The sequence below is a fragment of the Bubalus bubalis genome, chromosome 1 (assembly GCF_019923935.1).
Source record: "Bubalus bubalis isolate 160015118507 breed Murrah chromosome 1, NDDB_SH_1, whole genome shotgun sequence".
Classification (NCBI taxonomy): domain Eukaryota; kingdom Metazoa; phylum Chordata; class Mammalia; order Artiodactyla; family Bovidae; genus Bubalus; species Bubalus bubalis.
The window spans coordinates 46323548-46338841 of NC_059157.1; the positions used below are offsets into that span (position 1 = coordinate 46323548).

Here is a 15294-nt window from a genome sequence, read left to right on the forward strand (position 1 = left end):
CTCTGCCTTTTCTAAACCCAATGTGTATATCTGGATGCTTTCAGTTCACGTACTGCTGAAGTCCAGCTTGAAGGATTTTGAGCATAACCTTATAAGCATGAGAAATGAGTGCAATTGTATGGTAGTTTGTACAATTAATCACTTGTTGGAGTTATTGATACTATTCCAATCCATATACATGAAGTCAGTAGATTTTTAGTTTGACTTTAAATAATTGGTTGGACATGAATGCACAGGATGGAGTGACCGGTGAAGCCCACACTCAGGATCCCATTTGATTGCATCTATCCAGCCCTTCTCTGGACCATAATGGAGAATGAATCTGTAAGAAGAACACCATCCCTGGGCAGCTGGAAGATGTTTCAAAGAGCGTGAACTGAAATCTGTGTCCTCCACATACAGGAGAGTGTAGGATCCTATGTAATCTTATTAGATGAGTGCCTAACACATTTGGAAGAGGGGGTTGGGTTTCAAGCTTAGGTCATATTAGAAGCAGAAATGAAGAAAGGCTGTTAGCAGCAGACATACCTCAGAGCAAAAGAGACAGTCTGTGAGCAGCAGACCAGGCTTGAGACCTCGTCTGTACGATCACCGAGCCCACATTGTGACACCATTTATTGTTAACCTGCTCAGGATGAATCTAGTGGTTCAGAAAAGGTGAAAGTTTGCTTAACGAGGCAGAGACATCCATAATGTATTTCGGCAGCTAAATATTTCAAACAAAAAGTCTAGGGTGCTTATTAAAAAGTCACCTCTCGCCAGTCTATCTCTGAAATTCTCATCTCAAGGAAGCATACCTGCCTGAGGACATCTTCCCAGCTACCTGCAGGGGCCCGGGATCTGCTGAGATCCTGCAGGTCTCCTCCACCCCGGAGGGAAGTCAGGGGTGATAGAGCATCTGCAGGGAAAAGAGGATTGAGGCTGGGTTCTTGCACACAAGAGGCTGTTTAAAATGCAGGTTCCTGGGTTGGGCTCCATATCCAACACATCAGAACCCTTGTTGGGGAGACTGGTAATCCATGTACAAATTTGAATCCCCCCTCAGGGGATTCTGAGGAGATGGTCCTTGATCTTCCTTTGGGGCTTTAAATATGGGGAGTGGGAGGTGAAGCAGAAGCCAGGCTGGGAAAGAGCATCTGGAGAGGTAGAATGAGGAGTGGGTGAGAGAAGGGAGCCGCGAATCCTCGTTCAGCCCTTCACTTGAATACCCGCTTGACATCAATGACCGCCAACGGTTGTCATCTTCCCCATCTCACAAATAAGGAAGCAAAGGCACAGAAAGGCTGACCTCTCTGTCAAAGGCAGAGAGGATATGGACCTCTAGATCAGCTCTGAGGCTGCACTTATCACCCCTGAGCAAGGACCGTGAAGGCAGTTCTTGGTCTTCGAAGTTGTGGGTCATCAGGTCTTCAAGAGGACACGCTGAGAACAGAGGCCAGGCTGTTAAGAGCGGGGAGGGCATGAGGAAACAGAAATCGCCCATTTGGGGGACTTCCCTGGTGGTCCAGCAGTTAAGAACCCACCTTCCAAGGCAGGGGACGTGGGTCCCATCTCCAAGCAGGGAGCCTAGATCCCACATGTGGGACATCTAAGCCTGGGGCGGAAGACAAGATCCTGACACAGACAAAAATAAAATGAACAATTAAAAAAAAGAAAGAAACAGTGCCATTTGCATTCTTATTTCAAGTGTGTGTGTGTGTGTGCATGTGAAGGTGTGTGTGTATATGTGAAGGGGTGTGTGTGTGTGTAAGGGGTGTGTGTGTATGTGAAGGGCTGTGTATGTGTGTGTATGTGAAGGTGTGTGTGTGTGTATGTGAAGGTGTGTGTGTGTGTATGTGAAGGTGTACGTGTGTGTGTGGTCTGCAAAGTCAGGAAACCAATTATGCCTGAGCAATAGGTTCGTTGTTGTTCAGTGGCTAAGTCGTGTCCAACTCTTTAGTGACTCCATGGGTTGTAGCCAGCCAGGCTCCTCTGTCCACTGAGCAATGTTAGTTACAAATAACTAGTTAGTTTTCAAATATTGGCCCAATATTTTCCTTGGCCCTGCTAGCTCAGTTGGTTAAGAATCTGCTTGCAGTGCAGGAGACCTGGGTTCAATCCCTGGGCTGGGAAGATCCCCTGGAGAAAGGAAAGGCTACCCCACTCCAGTATTCTGGCCTGGAGAATCCCAAAGAGTCGGACACGACTGAGTGACTTTCTCTTTCACTTTTCACTTTTCTTGGCCCAATCCTTGCCAGATGTGTTGAACACTAATATATTGATTTTTTTTGGTACTGTACTTTTTTTTTTTTTCAGATTCGCAATTAGCCCCACTGAATTAAGTTTGCAGGGACTTCACCTGAAAACACAGCAAGCTGGTTATTTGAAAATTGTAAAGAAGTTCTCCCAGCTTTGCTGCCTGCTGCACACCTCACGGGAGGGGACAGAGCCAATGGGAGCCAGAGGGGAAGGCAGGGGACAGGGAAAGGATTTTCCAGAAGGAGTAAGCTTGCATTGGGTCACAGGGTGAGGGAGACGCAAAAGGAATGGGGGGGAGGGAAGCTGGCTGGGTGGGGGTGGGTGGCATCCAGGTGCCTGGGCACTAACGGCCTTGCTAAATGTGGGCCAAGGGGGTGCCCAGGGGAGCTGTGCTGGTGGCCTCAGTTTCCACTTTGCTTGAGGCAACATCTTGGGCTCCAAGCATAGTAAGGGTGCCCCCGGCCCCAGCGGGCAGAGGCTGGGGGCCTGAGGTCTGCAGTCCCCTCTCCCTGCAGGCCAGGGGGACCCTGAGTCCTCAACTACAGCTCCCTGCAGAGATTGCAGGGCACGGCTGGTCTCCAAGTCTGCTGCGGGAGGGCAGCCTTTGTCCCCACGAGCCCTGCCAGGTGACACCTTTGTAACTGCCGCCGTTGGGCCTGGAAAACCACACAAGGGTGTTTAACCAGGAGCTGGACTCCTCACTGGGCAAAGTTATGCTTCCCCATCCTAACCTGGAAACCGTAGCCCACCGCCCTGCTCCGCACCCTGCGGTGGGCTATGGTTGGTTCCTTTCCTTCTAGAAGAGCCCAGACTCCTTCTCACGCAATGCACTGTTTCTTGTTTCCACCCTGTCCTTTCCACACTTGCATTCTTCCTTTCATTCCACTCACACTGCTCCCCACTCTTTATATGCCCCCTTACACACACACACACACACACACACACACACACACACACACACATACACAGCTTCATGCTCACAGAACCCACGACTAAGGAAGCTGGTAGCCTGGGCACACTTGACTTTCTGCCTGGGCGGGCGGTCCCTTCCCTCTCTCCGTGATAAGCCATACCTCTTCCTCTGCGCTTGGCTCCAGCTTCATTTCTTCCTGCCACTCTGCCCACACCCGCCCTGGACTCTGACCCCTCACTTCCCCCACCTCCAGCGTCTCACTGACCAAGAGGTGCTCCTTACCACCAGCCTGACTGCCCCCAGGACCTGAGCTTGCTCTCTTTGGACTCTTGTCCAGGGCACAGACTATAGGCACATAGAAGTTGCTCTCATTTTTGCTGAGTGGACGAGTGGTCACATCCAAAGGAAGGAAAGCAGGGATGCCGCCTCACCACCCAAAGTAAACACTACCTTTCCCAGCTTCCTTTGAGCCTAAGTCTGGTTGGTGAGACTTCCTGGAAAGTCCTTTAAAAGAAAAAGGATAGGTCCTTCTTTCCACTTTTTCTCCTTCTCTTCTGCTGGAAATGCTAATGCAATGACTTGGTCAGCAGCCATTTTCGACTAGGAGTTCAAGGACGAAACCAAGTCTAGGACAGTGGAAGAAAAAGATAGGACGCTGAACTCTTTATGGCGATGGATCCATCCTATTAACCGTGAACTGCCACCTTAGAACCTTAGGACTTCTTGTGTTGGTTGCAGGGTTAGGGGGTTATCTCCTACTTTGTTTAAACCTCTGTGGTTAGGGCTCCACTACTTGTAGCCTGGCCTGATCCTGCCTGACCCATACAGCCAGCTAGAGAGGGATGTGAGGGCTTCCCAACAGGAAGACGTGGATTCTAGCTTTGACCCTCCTGTCCCTACAGGGGTATGTGCATGCCCCTAGGTGAGTCAGTTACCACCTGGCCTCATCTTCATTTGTAAAATGAGCTTCAAGATCACTGCCCTGCCTATATACAGGGTGGTTGTCTAAACTGAATGAGGTCAAGTATGTAAAAATATTCTGTAAAACAGTCACAGATGGAAGGAGTTTGTACTGCCTGGGGTGGGGGAGCAGCTTGGTCCGTTGATTGGCCAGGTGTGGGCTCCATCAACCCAACTGAGCCTGGACCTTCCTTGAGTGGTCAAAGCCAGAGCCAGGAGGCATCTGGCTCTGTGTTCCTATTTACTTCTGGGCTCATCCCAGGGCAGGGCCATTTTCCAACATCCCACCTCTTAGAGTCGGGGGCGTGTGGGGGAAAGCAGTCTGGCCTGTGGAAAGGGAGTGGCAACGTGGTTGTTGGTGATGGTGAGGACCAAAGAGGACAAGAGGGTCCATCAGCCAAGCTCTTGGAAGGAATCAGTGCCACCAACATCACAGAGTCTCCTCCAGGGGACGTGTCCACACGCCCAGGGCTGCTGTGTCTTGACACCCACCGTTTATTTCATACAAGTGCTGCCCCCCCAAAAGATTCCAGGCTATCCTCACCATCCCTTCTGGTCCACCCCACCAGGAGAAACTTTATTATCCTTATTTCCCTAACCTATCACAGATGGTCTGAAAAGAAATGCCAGTGAACATCATTTCCTTTGATCAAAGTATCTTAAGATGGCTGTGTCTACCCTTATTACAACCAAATGATAAAAAGCAGCAAGAGTTTTCCTAAAAGAGTGAAAAGGAAATGAGGTCAGCGACAGTAGGGCTAACCGTGGCTGTGTTTCTGGAACCCCAGCCTGTACTGTAATAACGGGAATTCTTGAGGTAGTGGCATGGCTTGTGCTAAGCATTTAAAGCCCTTAACTCTAGTTTGCAAATGAGTTAACTGAGCCTCAGGGAAGTAAAGTAACTTGTCCAAAGTCTCCTAGCTAACAAGCTGGAAACTTGAGCTTCTACCGAGGTCCATCTGATTCCTGAAGCCCAGTGCGCTTCCCATTCTCTTCTGCTGGGAGTTCCCATGCTGGGCATAAAGCAGCATTTCTTAATGACGTGTCTGATGTTACATACCCCAATGGCACAGTGACAGTGGCCCTTTGATCTCCAGTTACACCAATGTTCTCTTTCCCCTTCTTGTTTTCCTAATGATTGAACAAATCCTTGAAGGAATACAATCCTAATCTCACTTTATTCGATAATTTTGGCTTTCAAAGAAAAATAACTCCTGTTGGTCTATCTCGTTCATTTGATAACCTAAAACCTTCTTTTTTTTTTTTTCCTCACTGCAAAATCATGTGTCTTGAAAAGGCATCTCCTCTGGCTTGATTGTGTGCTGAAATACATTTTATTGTGGTGTCCAGTTAGAGGCAGTTCTTTTGTTGGCTGATGCCTGTCTGATGTCAGAGAGCCTTATGCCTTGTGAATTGTGCGGTGAGAAAGAAAAGGTGGGCTTCATTAACCAAGCCAAGCATGCAGCTGGACACGTAGGCTTTAGAATCTGACTGATCCAAGTGTCTGCTCAAGGTCTCAGTTTCCCCATCTGTAAAATGGAGGGACTGTTATGAGAATGAATGAATGCTCATTGGTGGAGGGGCTGTGTGAATAGTGACTCTTAACCGGGAACTCTGGATTTGAAACTCAGCTCCTCCACACTGGAGCGAGTTATGTATATTTCTGTGCTTCAGTTTACCCTTCTGAGAAATGGAGACAATGGCAATTCCTACATCACCAGCTGTTGTGAGGATGAAATGAGGTAAGTTTGTGTAGCTCTTAGTGCTTTTCAATACAGAACTCTGGACAGGTGTGAGAGAAATGTGAGGTGGGGGCATTCAACATCCCCACGCTCAGGCCCCTGACACTGAAGTCACCAAGCAGGTCTGAGTCCTATTACTTGTCCTCAAGAAAAAAAAAAAAAAGAGGGAAACAAAGATTTGACACGAAGAGGAGAAAGTCATGTGACCACCGAAGCTGAGTTTGGAGTGATGTGGCCACAAGTCAAGGAATGCTGGCAGCCATCAGCAGCTGAAAGAGGCAAGAAATGTATTTCCCCCTAGAGCCTGTGGAGGGATGGTGGCCTTGCTGACAACTCGATGTTGACTCAGTGGAACTGATTTCAGACATCAGGCCTCCAGAACGGGGAGAGAATAAGTTTTTGTTTGTTTAATCTAACAAGTGTGTAGTCATTTGTTCCAGCTGTCACAAGAAACTCATACAGCGCAGTAGGCTGTAAAGTTGGAGGTGCAGCTGAGACTGTCTGGCTCCAAGTGACTGGCAGTGCTGGGTGAAATTCATCCCCAGATAAAATGCATGAAAACAAAATGCTGTGGGAGTCCACCACTTAGTTGCTGAAAATCACTGAACATCTCTTTTCTGACAGAATGTTTCTGCATAATCCAAAGACTTTTAGGAAGTAGGTAGGGCAGGGCAACAAGCAAATATTCAGGTTTGGGGCTGCTGTTGATGGTAGTTGTAAGGATTAGTGGTGGCATTTTTCACTTTTATATTGGCTAGCAGAAACCTAGTCTCACCATCTGATGTATAGGCAAGTCAGATGTTGTTTTCAACATACCCTAGCATAATCACTTCAATTGTAAAATTAATGCTTGAACATACATAAACAAGAGTGAGTTTTGTGATATGTTTAATAGGAGGCAGGTGTTTTTCTATAAAAGTGAAAAATGCCACTACTAATCCTTACAACTACCATCAACAGCAGCTCCAAACTTGAATAGGATGCTGTTGTATCAACCACAGGTGGCTCAGCAACCAGGGTCCAAAGAGGCAAATGCATGATGCTGCCGGGGTCCAGCCCCGGTGGATCCAGGGGTTTCAAAGGGGAGACAGCATAGGCGAGGATCAGGAAACAATTGCTTAATTAAACGTTAATTAAGGATATAAAGAGTGGTTAAATAAGGATAGCTCAGTGAGGAAATTCAGTGGAGAAAAGCAGCTGAAATAAGGATAGTTCAGTGAGGAAATTCAGTGGAGAAAAGAGGCTGAATAATTCAGCCAGAAGGTAAGAGAAAGAATGACATGGGGAGACCAAGTTTCGGTGAACAAGGCCCGCACTTTATTTTCCAAAGTAGTTTTTATACCTTAAGTTATGCATTGAGGATAATGGTGGAAGGGGTAGAATCATGCAGTAAGCTAGGCTTTCTTCCTGCAAACTTATCATATGCAAAAGTTTAGGTGATTTGTATCATCTTCTGGCCCGGAGGCCTGTTAACATTTTAAGAAATTTATTTTTCTCCAAAGGTGATTATTCTAAAGTCAGGCGCCACCCTCCAAAAGCATTAGATAAAGTTGCATTCCTATAGGGCAAAGGTATGGTGGGCTATAACAAGAAAAAGAATTAACTCAAGGGTCCAAGGTTACAAACATTAAAGCTACTACTTACACCAATTATATTAATCAATACACTGCCAGGGACACAGCAGGTAAGGGATATGGCGACTTAGCAGCAAACATTGGCCCAACAAGTGAAAAACCCTTCACCAATACAATTTCTAATCAATCTTTTAACTGCTCAAAGGAATCTGTATTTAGACAGTTTAGAACATCTCATCCCTCTCACAGTTGGGAGGCTCTGAGCAATCACATGTGGCCGGAAAAACATATTCAGGCAGGCTAGAGGACTTCCAAAGGAGTTTGTAGGTTGAAACACTATCACACCCAGGAACTTTATTAACTGGAGCTGTAAGCTAACTCTTTTTTCAGAGAGAGGTAGTGGGGGACAGCCCCCCCGTAAAGTCAGAGGTGTAGGTGAGAGCACAAAGCAGAAAGTAGGCAGACTCTGGTTTTGGAGGTAGATGCTCGAGAATTTCCAGGGGGACTCCTGAGGCTCGATCCCGCCTTTGCGTATGCCAAGCCTCCTTCCTCATGACCTTTGCCATGGGCGGAGCTCCTGCTCCCGGCATGATGCTCTAATGACCTCCTGTTGAGATTCTGCAGATGGTGAGTGCAGCCATGAAATTAAAAGACGCTTACTCCTTGGAAGGAAAGTTATGACCAACCTAGACAGCATATTAAAAAGCAGAGACATTACTTTGCCAACAAAGGTCCGTCTAGTCAAGGCTATGGTTTTTCTAGTAGTCATGTATGGATGTGAGAGTTGGACTATAAAGAAAGCTGAGTGCCAAAGAATTGATGTTTTTGAACTATGGTGTTGGAAAAGACTCTTGAGAGACCCTTGGACTGCAAGGAGATCCAACCAGTCCATCCTAGAGGAAATCAGTGCTGATTATTCATTGGAAGGACTGATCTGAAGCTGAAACTCCAATCCTTTGGCCACCTGATGCAAAGAACTGATTCATTGGAAAAGACCCTGATGCTGGGAAAGATTGAAGGCAGGAGGAGAAGGGGATGACAGAGGATGAAATAGTTGGATGGCATCACCAACTCAATGGACATGAGTTTGAGTAAATTCATGCAGTCCATGGGGTGGCAAAGAGTTGGACATGACTGAGTGACTGAACTGAACTGAACTGTTTGGACTCTTGCAGTTGGAATAGGAGATGAATTGGATAAGTAGGTGCTGTAGACACTCTTGTTTATGTCACCTGGTTGCCCACCAAGTCCTACTTGAACCAACTACTGTCATAGCTTCCCAGGTTCCTCATGGGGATCACCAAGTTGCCTTGGAGGATCTGCATGGGATTTCACTTCCTTGGGTGTCTCTTGCTCACCCCTCTGCCTCCTCGCTTTCAAGCAATGGGAGGAAAAAGCCAGTTCAGCCACCATCTAGACCACAACTGTCGATGGTAAACTGCCTCCCCGTGGTTACTCTGGTGGACTGAAACCGGTAGGCACACTAGTTAATTTCAACTTTTTGTGACCACACACTCGGTTCTCTTTTTCTCCCAGACCTAAATTTTGACCATACAACCTTCAGCTCTGTTCACCTCAACTGACCACCAGGCTCCTTTGGACTGGGTTAACCTGAATCCTCCCAAAGGATTCAGCCCTCAAAGTGGCCTTGACAAGAATGAGAGTCAAGATTACTAATTCACCAACAAGATTTAATGAAACCCCTCAACCCATAAGCACTTTACCAAAGCCCTTAGGAACCTCAGTTCTCACAGGATCCCTGTGAGGTCATTATTAGAGTGTCTTTGGCCACAGTGGTCCAGAATCAAGGCCAACAGAATCGGTAAAGATCATGCCCACAGCACCGTCCTACCACTGGTTGGAGGGATCACCACCCTTAAGAAAGTTTACCAAGATAGTAATTTTCCCATCTTCGTACTTTGTTAGTTATTGTCCTCCATTTGCTGAGGTTTATCCTTTCAATTCCTTTGCTGATTAAATCACTGAAGAGTATATACTGGTAAGAATAGACACCATCTACAGACTGAAAACAAAACTCCTTCCTGTTATTGATGATGAACCATTTCAGAGAAGACCAGGCTGAGTCTAAAGGGTTCAGGTAATTGTAAGGAGAAGGCAGAGTGAGTAGTTTATGGCCGTAGGACTTGGCTACCTCAGGACAACATGTGACGCTTGTTAAGTTAACCACCGAAGGGACATGGGCCTGGGCCTCAGTCTCTTCGCCCTCCTTCGGCCTCGTCTCATCCTGCTGCCTTCTCTCTTTGACCACAATGGCGCACTTGCCATAGGCCTTCTTCACCACATCACAGAACTCGAAGAAGAGGTTGTCTTCCTGTCTGACGCATAACTCATCCCTTAGGAACATTCGATATTTCCACGGCGCCCATCCTTCACTACCACCAGCATGCACAACACACCAGGTTGGAGTCGGCATGTAATAACCATCACTAAAATCTTCCCCAGTTACAAGACTCTCAGGGATATCAGTTTCCCCAAAATATACTGTTGTAAACCCATCGTATTGCAGTGTTCTCAGTGTTTGCAAATACTGGAGACATTGCTTCTTTTGGATGCTATTGAATAGATTTCTGGTAATGATGTTTCTCAAAAGAGGTTTTGCAAAGTGAGGCATGGGAGGTCTTCAAGAGTTTTTCAAAACTTGCCTGTCTCCCTCTGGCCAGAGTAGGGTGATGACCTCATAAAGGGCTTTCTTACAGCTGAGCTGGTCCCATGGATACACTTTGGATTTTAAAGCATCATGGAACACACTGAGAACAATTCCTGTCTGGCTTCTATGATACGGGAATGGGAACTGCTGGCTATCCATGATGGTGCATCACATCTGCAGTAGGTCTGGAGAGAGACTCACAGGTGTGTTAGTTTGCTAAGGTTGCATAACAAAATAGCTGAAATTAATTTTTTTGCAGTTCTGAAGGCTGGAAGTTCAAGATCAAGGTATCAACAGGTCTGGTTTCACCTGAGACCTTTCTACTTGGCTTGCACATGATCACCTTCTTGTGTTCTTATTTGGACTTTCCACCTGTCTCTGTCCTAATCTCCTCTCTGTATAAGGTCACCAGTTCTTTGGGATTAGGGTCCATCCCTTGAACCTCATTTTACCTTAATCAGCTCTTTAAAGACCCTATCTCCAAATACCGTCACATTCTGAAGTGCTGGGAGTCAGGGCTTCAACATGAGATTTGGGGGAGACACAGTTCAGTCCCTGACAGCAACCTGTTAACAGTGATGAGCCAAGCTCCTGACTCATTGCCACGTGGGTCATGAGGGTCATATTTATATTTACTCGTTCATCCATTCTGAGCACCAGTGGCACGTCATGACACATCTAGTGAGGCCTGAACATGCATATGGTTTCTGTCCATGTAAATAGCAGAGACATTACTTTGCCCACAGAGCTCCCTATAGTCAAAGCTATGGTTTTTCCAGTAGTCACACATGGATGTGAGAGTTGAGCCAAAAAGAAAGCTGAGCGCCGAAGCATTGATGCTTTTGAACTGTGGTGTTGGAGAAGACTCTTGAGAGTCTCTTGGATTGCAAGGAGATCAAACCAGTCAATCCTAAAGGAAATCAACCCTGAATATTCATTGGAAGAACTGACGCTGAAGCTGAAACTCTAATACTCTGGCCCCCTGATGCAAAGAGCCAACTCATTGGAAAAGACCCTGATGTTGTGAAATATTGAGGACAGGAGGAGGAGGAGATAGAGGATGAGATGGTTAGATGGCATCACTGACTCAATGGACATGAATCTGAGCAATCTCCAGGAAATAGTGAAGGACAGGGAGGCTTGGAGGGCTGCAATCTGTGGGGTTGCAGAGTCAGACACGACTTAGCAACATTACAGTGATTAATTATCTTCTCCGAGTGGGCTGCCATCTATGGGGTCGCACAGAGTCAGACACGACTGAAGTGACTTAGCAGCAGCAGTGGCAGAAGAGAGTATCAGAAAGAAGGAGTTAAACCCCCAACGGTTTACAGAAAACCCATGGGCATGGTCAGTGGTTTATTCCCATGCTTAGATCATCTGCTACCCAATTTTCCAAGAAGATGGCAAGATGTTCCACAATTTCCAAAACTGAGGTTTAAACCCCAAAGTCTAGGCAATCACCTGTGTTTAAAATAAACCTGAACTAGGTAGGCATAGATTCTCCATGAAATGTCAGGGGAAAGTCCCCCTCTGATTATTTTGGGATTTGTAGCTTATAGAGTCAAAATCTCCGATATTTAAAACTTTGTGTGTGTGTTGTGTGTTCAGTCGCTCAGTCTTGTCTGACTCTTTGCAACCCCACGGACTGTTGCCCGCCGGGCTCCGCTGTCCATGGCAAGAATACTGGAGTGGGTTGCCATTTCCTTCTCCCGACCCAGGGATCGAACTCGTGTCTCCTGCATACATAGGTGAATTCTTAATCAGTGAGCCACATGGGAAGCCATTTAAAACTTTGATTCTGTATAAATTCTGTTTTCTAAGTTGTGACAAGGAGCATCCAGCACTCATAGCAAAATGTAAGAAAAATGTAATTCCTTTTATCCCTTATGCTTAAAAATCCAAGTTCTACCAATCTGGGCCAGGGTGGCGTGGGGGTCGGGGTGGAGATCTACTAATATTGCAAATTGCAAATTGCCCATGTGGCTGCAAGCAATGAGACCAAATATTCCACCATATCTATGGCTTTGGTTACTGTTTCCTCATTCCCCATCCTCTCCAGTATCTTGAGAGAAGTGAAGAAACAGGAACTTTTTAGTAGAGACCTCAATCTGTTAGATGCAGAGAAAAATACTTATGGGCCCTGCTATCTCAAATCTGAAAGTCTTCTTGGCATCCTGTCCTTCATCTCATGCCAGCAAATCCCAACAAGCAAACTGGTGGGAAAAGGACAAAGCACACCTGGGCCCCTCTTTCTTCTTCGCAAAGGGATTCGGCAGCCTGACTTCTTCCTAGACTTGGTACCCACCCTTGCAGGCGGGTCTCACCCCAGCTCCTCCCTGCAAGAACCTCATAGGCTCAGCAGAGGTGCCAACGCCGCTGGAGGGGTGAACAGCCTCCCTCTACCCCAAGGATGCAAACATGAGAAAGGGCCACAGTGCTTGCAGGAGGAGCTAAAGAGACAAGGAGTGGATGCGCCAGGGAGCAGATAAGAAAGATGGAGGGCTGGATGATGGGGACTGTCTACAGCCCAGTCCTCTCCAGAGGGGCACCTCTGATCTGGCGCCCACGGCAAGGAAATGCTGGAAACACAAAACTTCCTCCTCCTCTGACTACACAGAAGACAGCGAGGGGGAGGGAGAGAGACAGGCACACATGTACTCTGGCTTATTCTACAAAGGTTATTTTATTTTAGCAAACAAAATACTGGTTCTTCTAAAAGCATATAAAAATTCACATCATTTTCAGTTAGGCTAGAGGCTGTGAGTTTGTCTTCTGACATGTCGTTCAATAATTAAGACTTTCTTCTCAGCTGGAGTCCACTCGAGCTGACAGTTACACCACAAAATCTAGAAGGAAGACCAAAGGGATGGCGATGACTGCCTGGCAGAATAACTGTGAGCGTTTTACTTGCTCAGCATCTATGTTTATGCTCAGCTATTTAAACTGAAACAGAAACCGCAGAGGCTTCTCTATCGATGCATGTATTTTTAGCATCACGATTTCCTTTCATCTAAAAATCCCTTCAGTGTAAAACAAGGCTCCGGGCTAAGCGTTGATAAGCCCCCAACCTGGGAGGGTAACCAGAGCTCCCTGGTCAGTTCTGGGCTGGGTGGGCAAGCCAGGCATCTCTCCTTCACATTGGGCTGCCATGGACATTTGGGGAAGGGAAGAAGTATCTGTGATCTCACATCTAATCTCTGCTTCCTCTCCACAGTTAACACACAAAATGATGACTCTGTCTGGATTAGAAGTCCAGGCAGCACTTCAATGGAAACTGCCTTCCCTCACCTTTTTTAATTTCCAAGTACTCCCATTTCCCTGCTCTAGTGCGTGCTAGGTTGCTTCAGTGGTGCCTGGCTCTTTGTGACCCCATGGACTGTAGCCCGCCAGGCTCCTCTGTTCAGGGGGATTCTCTAGGCAAGAACACTGGAGTGAGTTGCCATGCTCTCCTCCAGGGGATCTTCCTGACCCAGGGATCGAACCCATGATTCTGATGTCTCCTGCGCTGGCAGGTGGGTTCTTTATCACTTGCACCACCTGGGAAGCACCCCACCCCCTCCCCACCCCCACTCTAGTGCTTGCTCCTAAATTTCAGTCAATAAAAATGCTTTTTTTTCCAGAAGGCAAGGTTTAATAACAGTAACTTCCTTTGCCTGTAACGCGTACAGCTCGCCAAGGCCCAGGGAGCAGTGGGTGATGAGAGGACCATCCCCTATCCTGAGGGAGGACCAGGAGCCCAGTGTTTCCCACGGCTCCATCCTGAGGATGGACACAGTGCAGCCAGGGGTGAGGCCCTGCGGTTGGATGTCTGACCTGGGTTCAATTCTGCTTGTCTGTCCTTGACTGTGTACAGGGTGGACCATGTTCTCAGTCTGAATGGACCACACAGGGCTGCCAGGAGTGGTCAGTAACGTGGCTGTCTGTGAAATGCTTAGGAAAATGCTAGCACAGATCATGTAAGACATATTGCAATTATTATTAATGAAAAAATCTATGAGTCCTGTAAAGGAAATCATCTCTACAGAAGCCTATCTCAGGGTTAACAGGGCTTTTGGAGGTCACCAAACCCAGCTGCTGAGAAGACAGTGGAAGAATCACCTGAGAGGTTTTCAAAGAACAGGTGCCCAGATCCAGCCACAGATGTAACGGAGTCGCTCTGAGGCTGGACCCTGGGAATCTGCATTGTAACAAAGAACCCAGGCAACCTGATCATTAAGCAACTTTGGAAACCACTGATCTAGGATTCCCTGCTACCATATGTGAGTCCTCTCATTTTTTAGAGAAAAGCACAGACCTCAACCCGAAAAGTGATGAAACTGGGTGAGCACAGGACAATGAAGGAACCTGCTGACTGTCATTAGTCCAGCCTGTAAGCTGGGGGGTGAATAACTTCCTCCTGGTGCCTTAAAAACAAACACGTTCTGGGCAGCCCCTGTGCTATGGGACAGCTCCCAGATGGCTCAGCGGTAAAGAATCCGCCTGCCAACGCAGGAGACCTTGGGTTTCATCCTTGGGTCGGGAAGATCCCCTGGAATAGGAAATAGCAACCCCCTCCAGGATTCTTGCCTAGAGAATCCCAGAGACAGAGAAGCCTGGTGGGGGTCACAAAGAGTTGGACACGACTGAGTGCGCACGCGCACACACACACAGAAAAGCTCTGAGACAGGCACCAGGCTATAGCAATGAGGAAGATTTTGTGCCGGTGGAGTGGTCATAAGGAAGGCGTCCTGGGCCAGGGGACTAACAAGCAAAGGCCAAGAGAATCTACCATGGTCAAGGTGGTCTGCAGGAGCGTGGGGAGAGGCAGCAGCGGGGGACACGTGACCTGGGTGAAGACGAGTGGAGAAGGACTTAACATGCCAAATCTAGGAGTCGGACTTCATTTTGAGGTCAGCAGGGTTTCTTAATCTTAGGTACAGGTAGAGGTCTTACGTGACCTGCAATCCCACGTCCTCCTCATCCCTGTCTGCAATGTTAGGTCCAATTTAGGTGTTTCTAGTATGTTAGCTTCTCCAGGGAGAAGGTCCACAACTTTCCTGAAAGTTTCAAGAGTCCTGTGACCCAAATTCTGTCAAACACCCCTGCTCCTGTGAAGGGAGAACCGTTGCAGGCTCGGAGCAGAGGCGAGGACTTGTCCATCCCCTGTGGCCCCCCAGCAGACGGGGCTCAAAGGTCAGGACCTGCACTTGGACCTGACAC

At 47.4% G+C, this 15294-nt stretch overlaps 2 protein-coding genes across 8 annotated transcripts in view; both read right to left on the minus strand.

Moving 5' to 3' along the window:
* Positions 1–15294, minus strand: part of SMIM11 (small integral membrane protein 11) — a 67915-nt gene that overhangs the window by 39828 nt on the left and 12793 nt on the right. For 2 of the 7 annotated variants that reach the window (XM_006062837.3, XM_025281193.2), the window contains exon 4: positions 12760–12941. The exons of 4 other annotated variants lie outside the window; for them this stretch is intronic. The gene's annotated coding sequence lies outside the window, so the exon portion shown is untranslated. Of the gene's footprint in view, positions 1–5270; positions 5641–12759; positions 12942–15294 lie in introns of those variants that run through there. One more of the 7 variants, XM_044939356.1, reaches the window with a different exon arrangement.
* On the minus strand, positions 8467–10929 carry C1H21orf140 (chromosome 1 C21orf140 homolog). The gene has a single exon (XM_006062836.3). It carries the CDS (start codon positions 10057–10059, stop codon positions 9304–9306), a length of 756 nt encoding a protein of 251 aa, XP_006062898.1. The 5' UTR covers positions 10060–10929; the 3' UTR covers positions 8467–9303.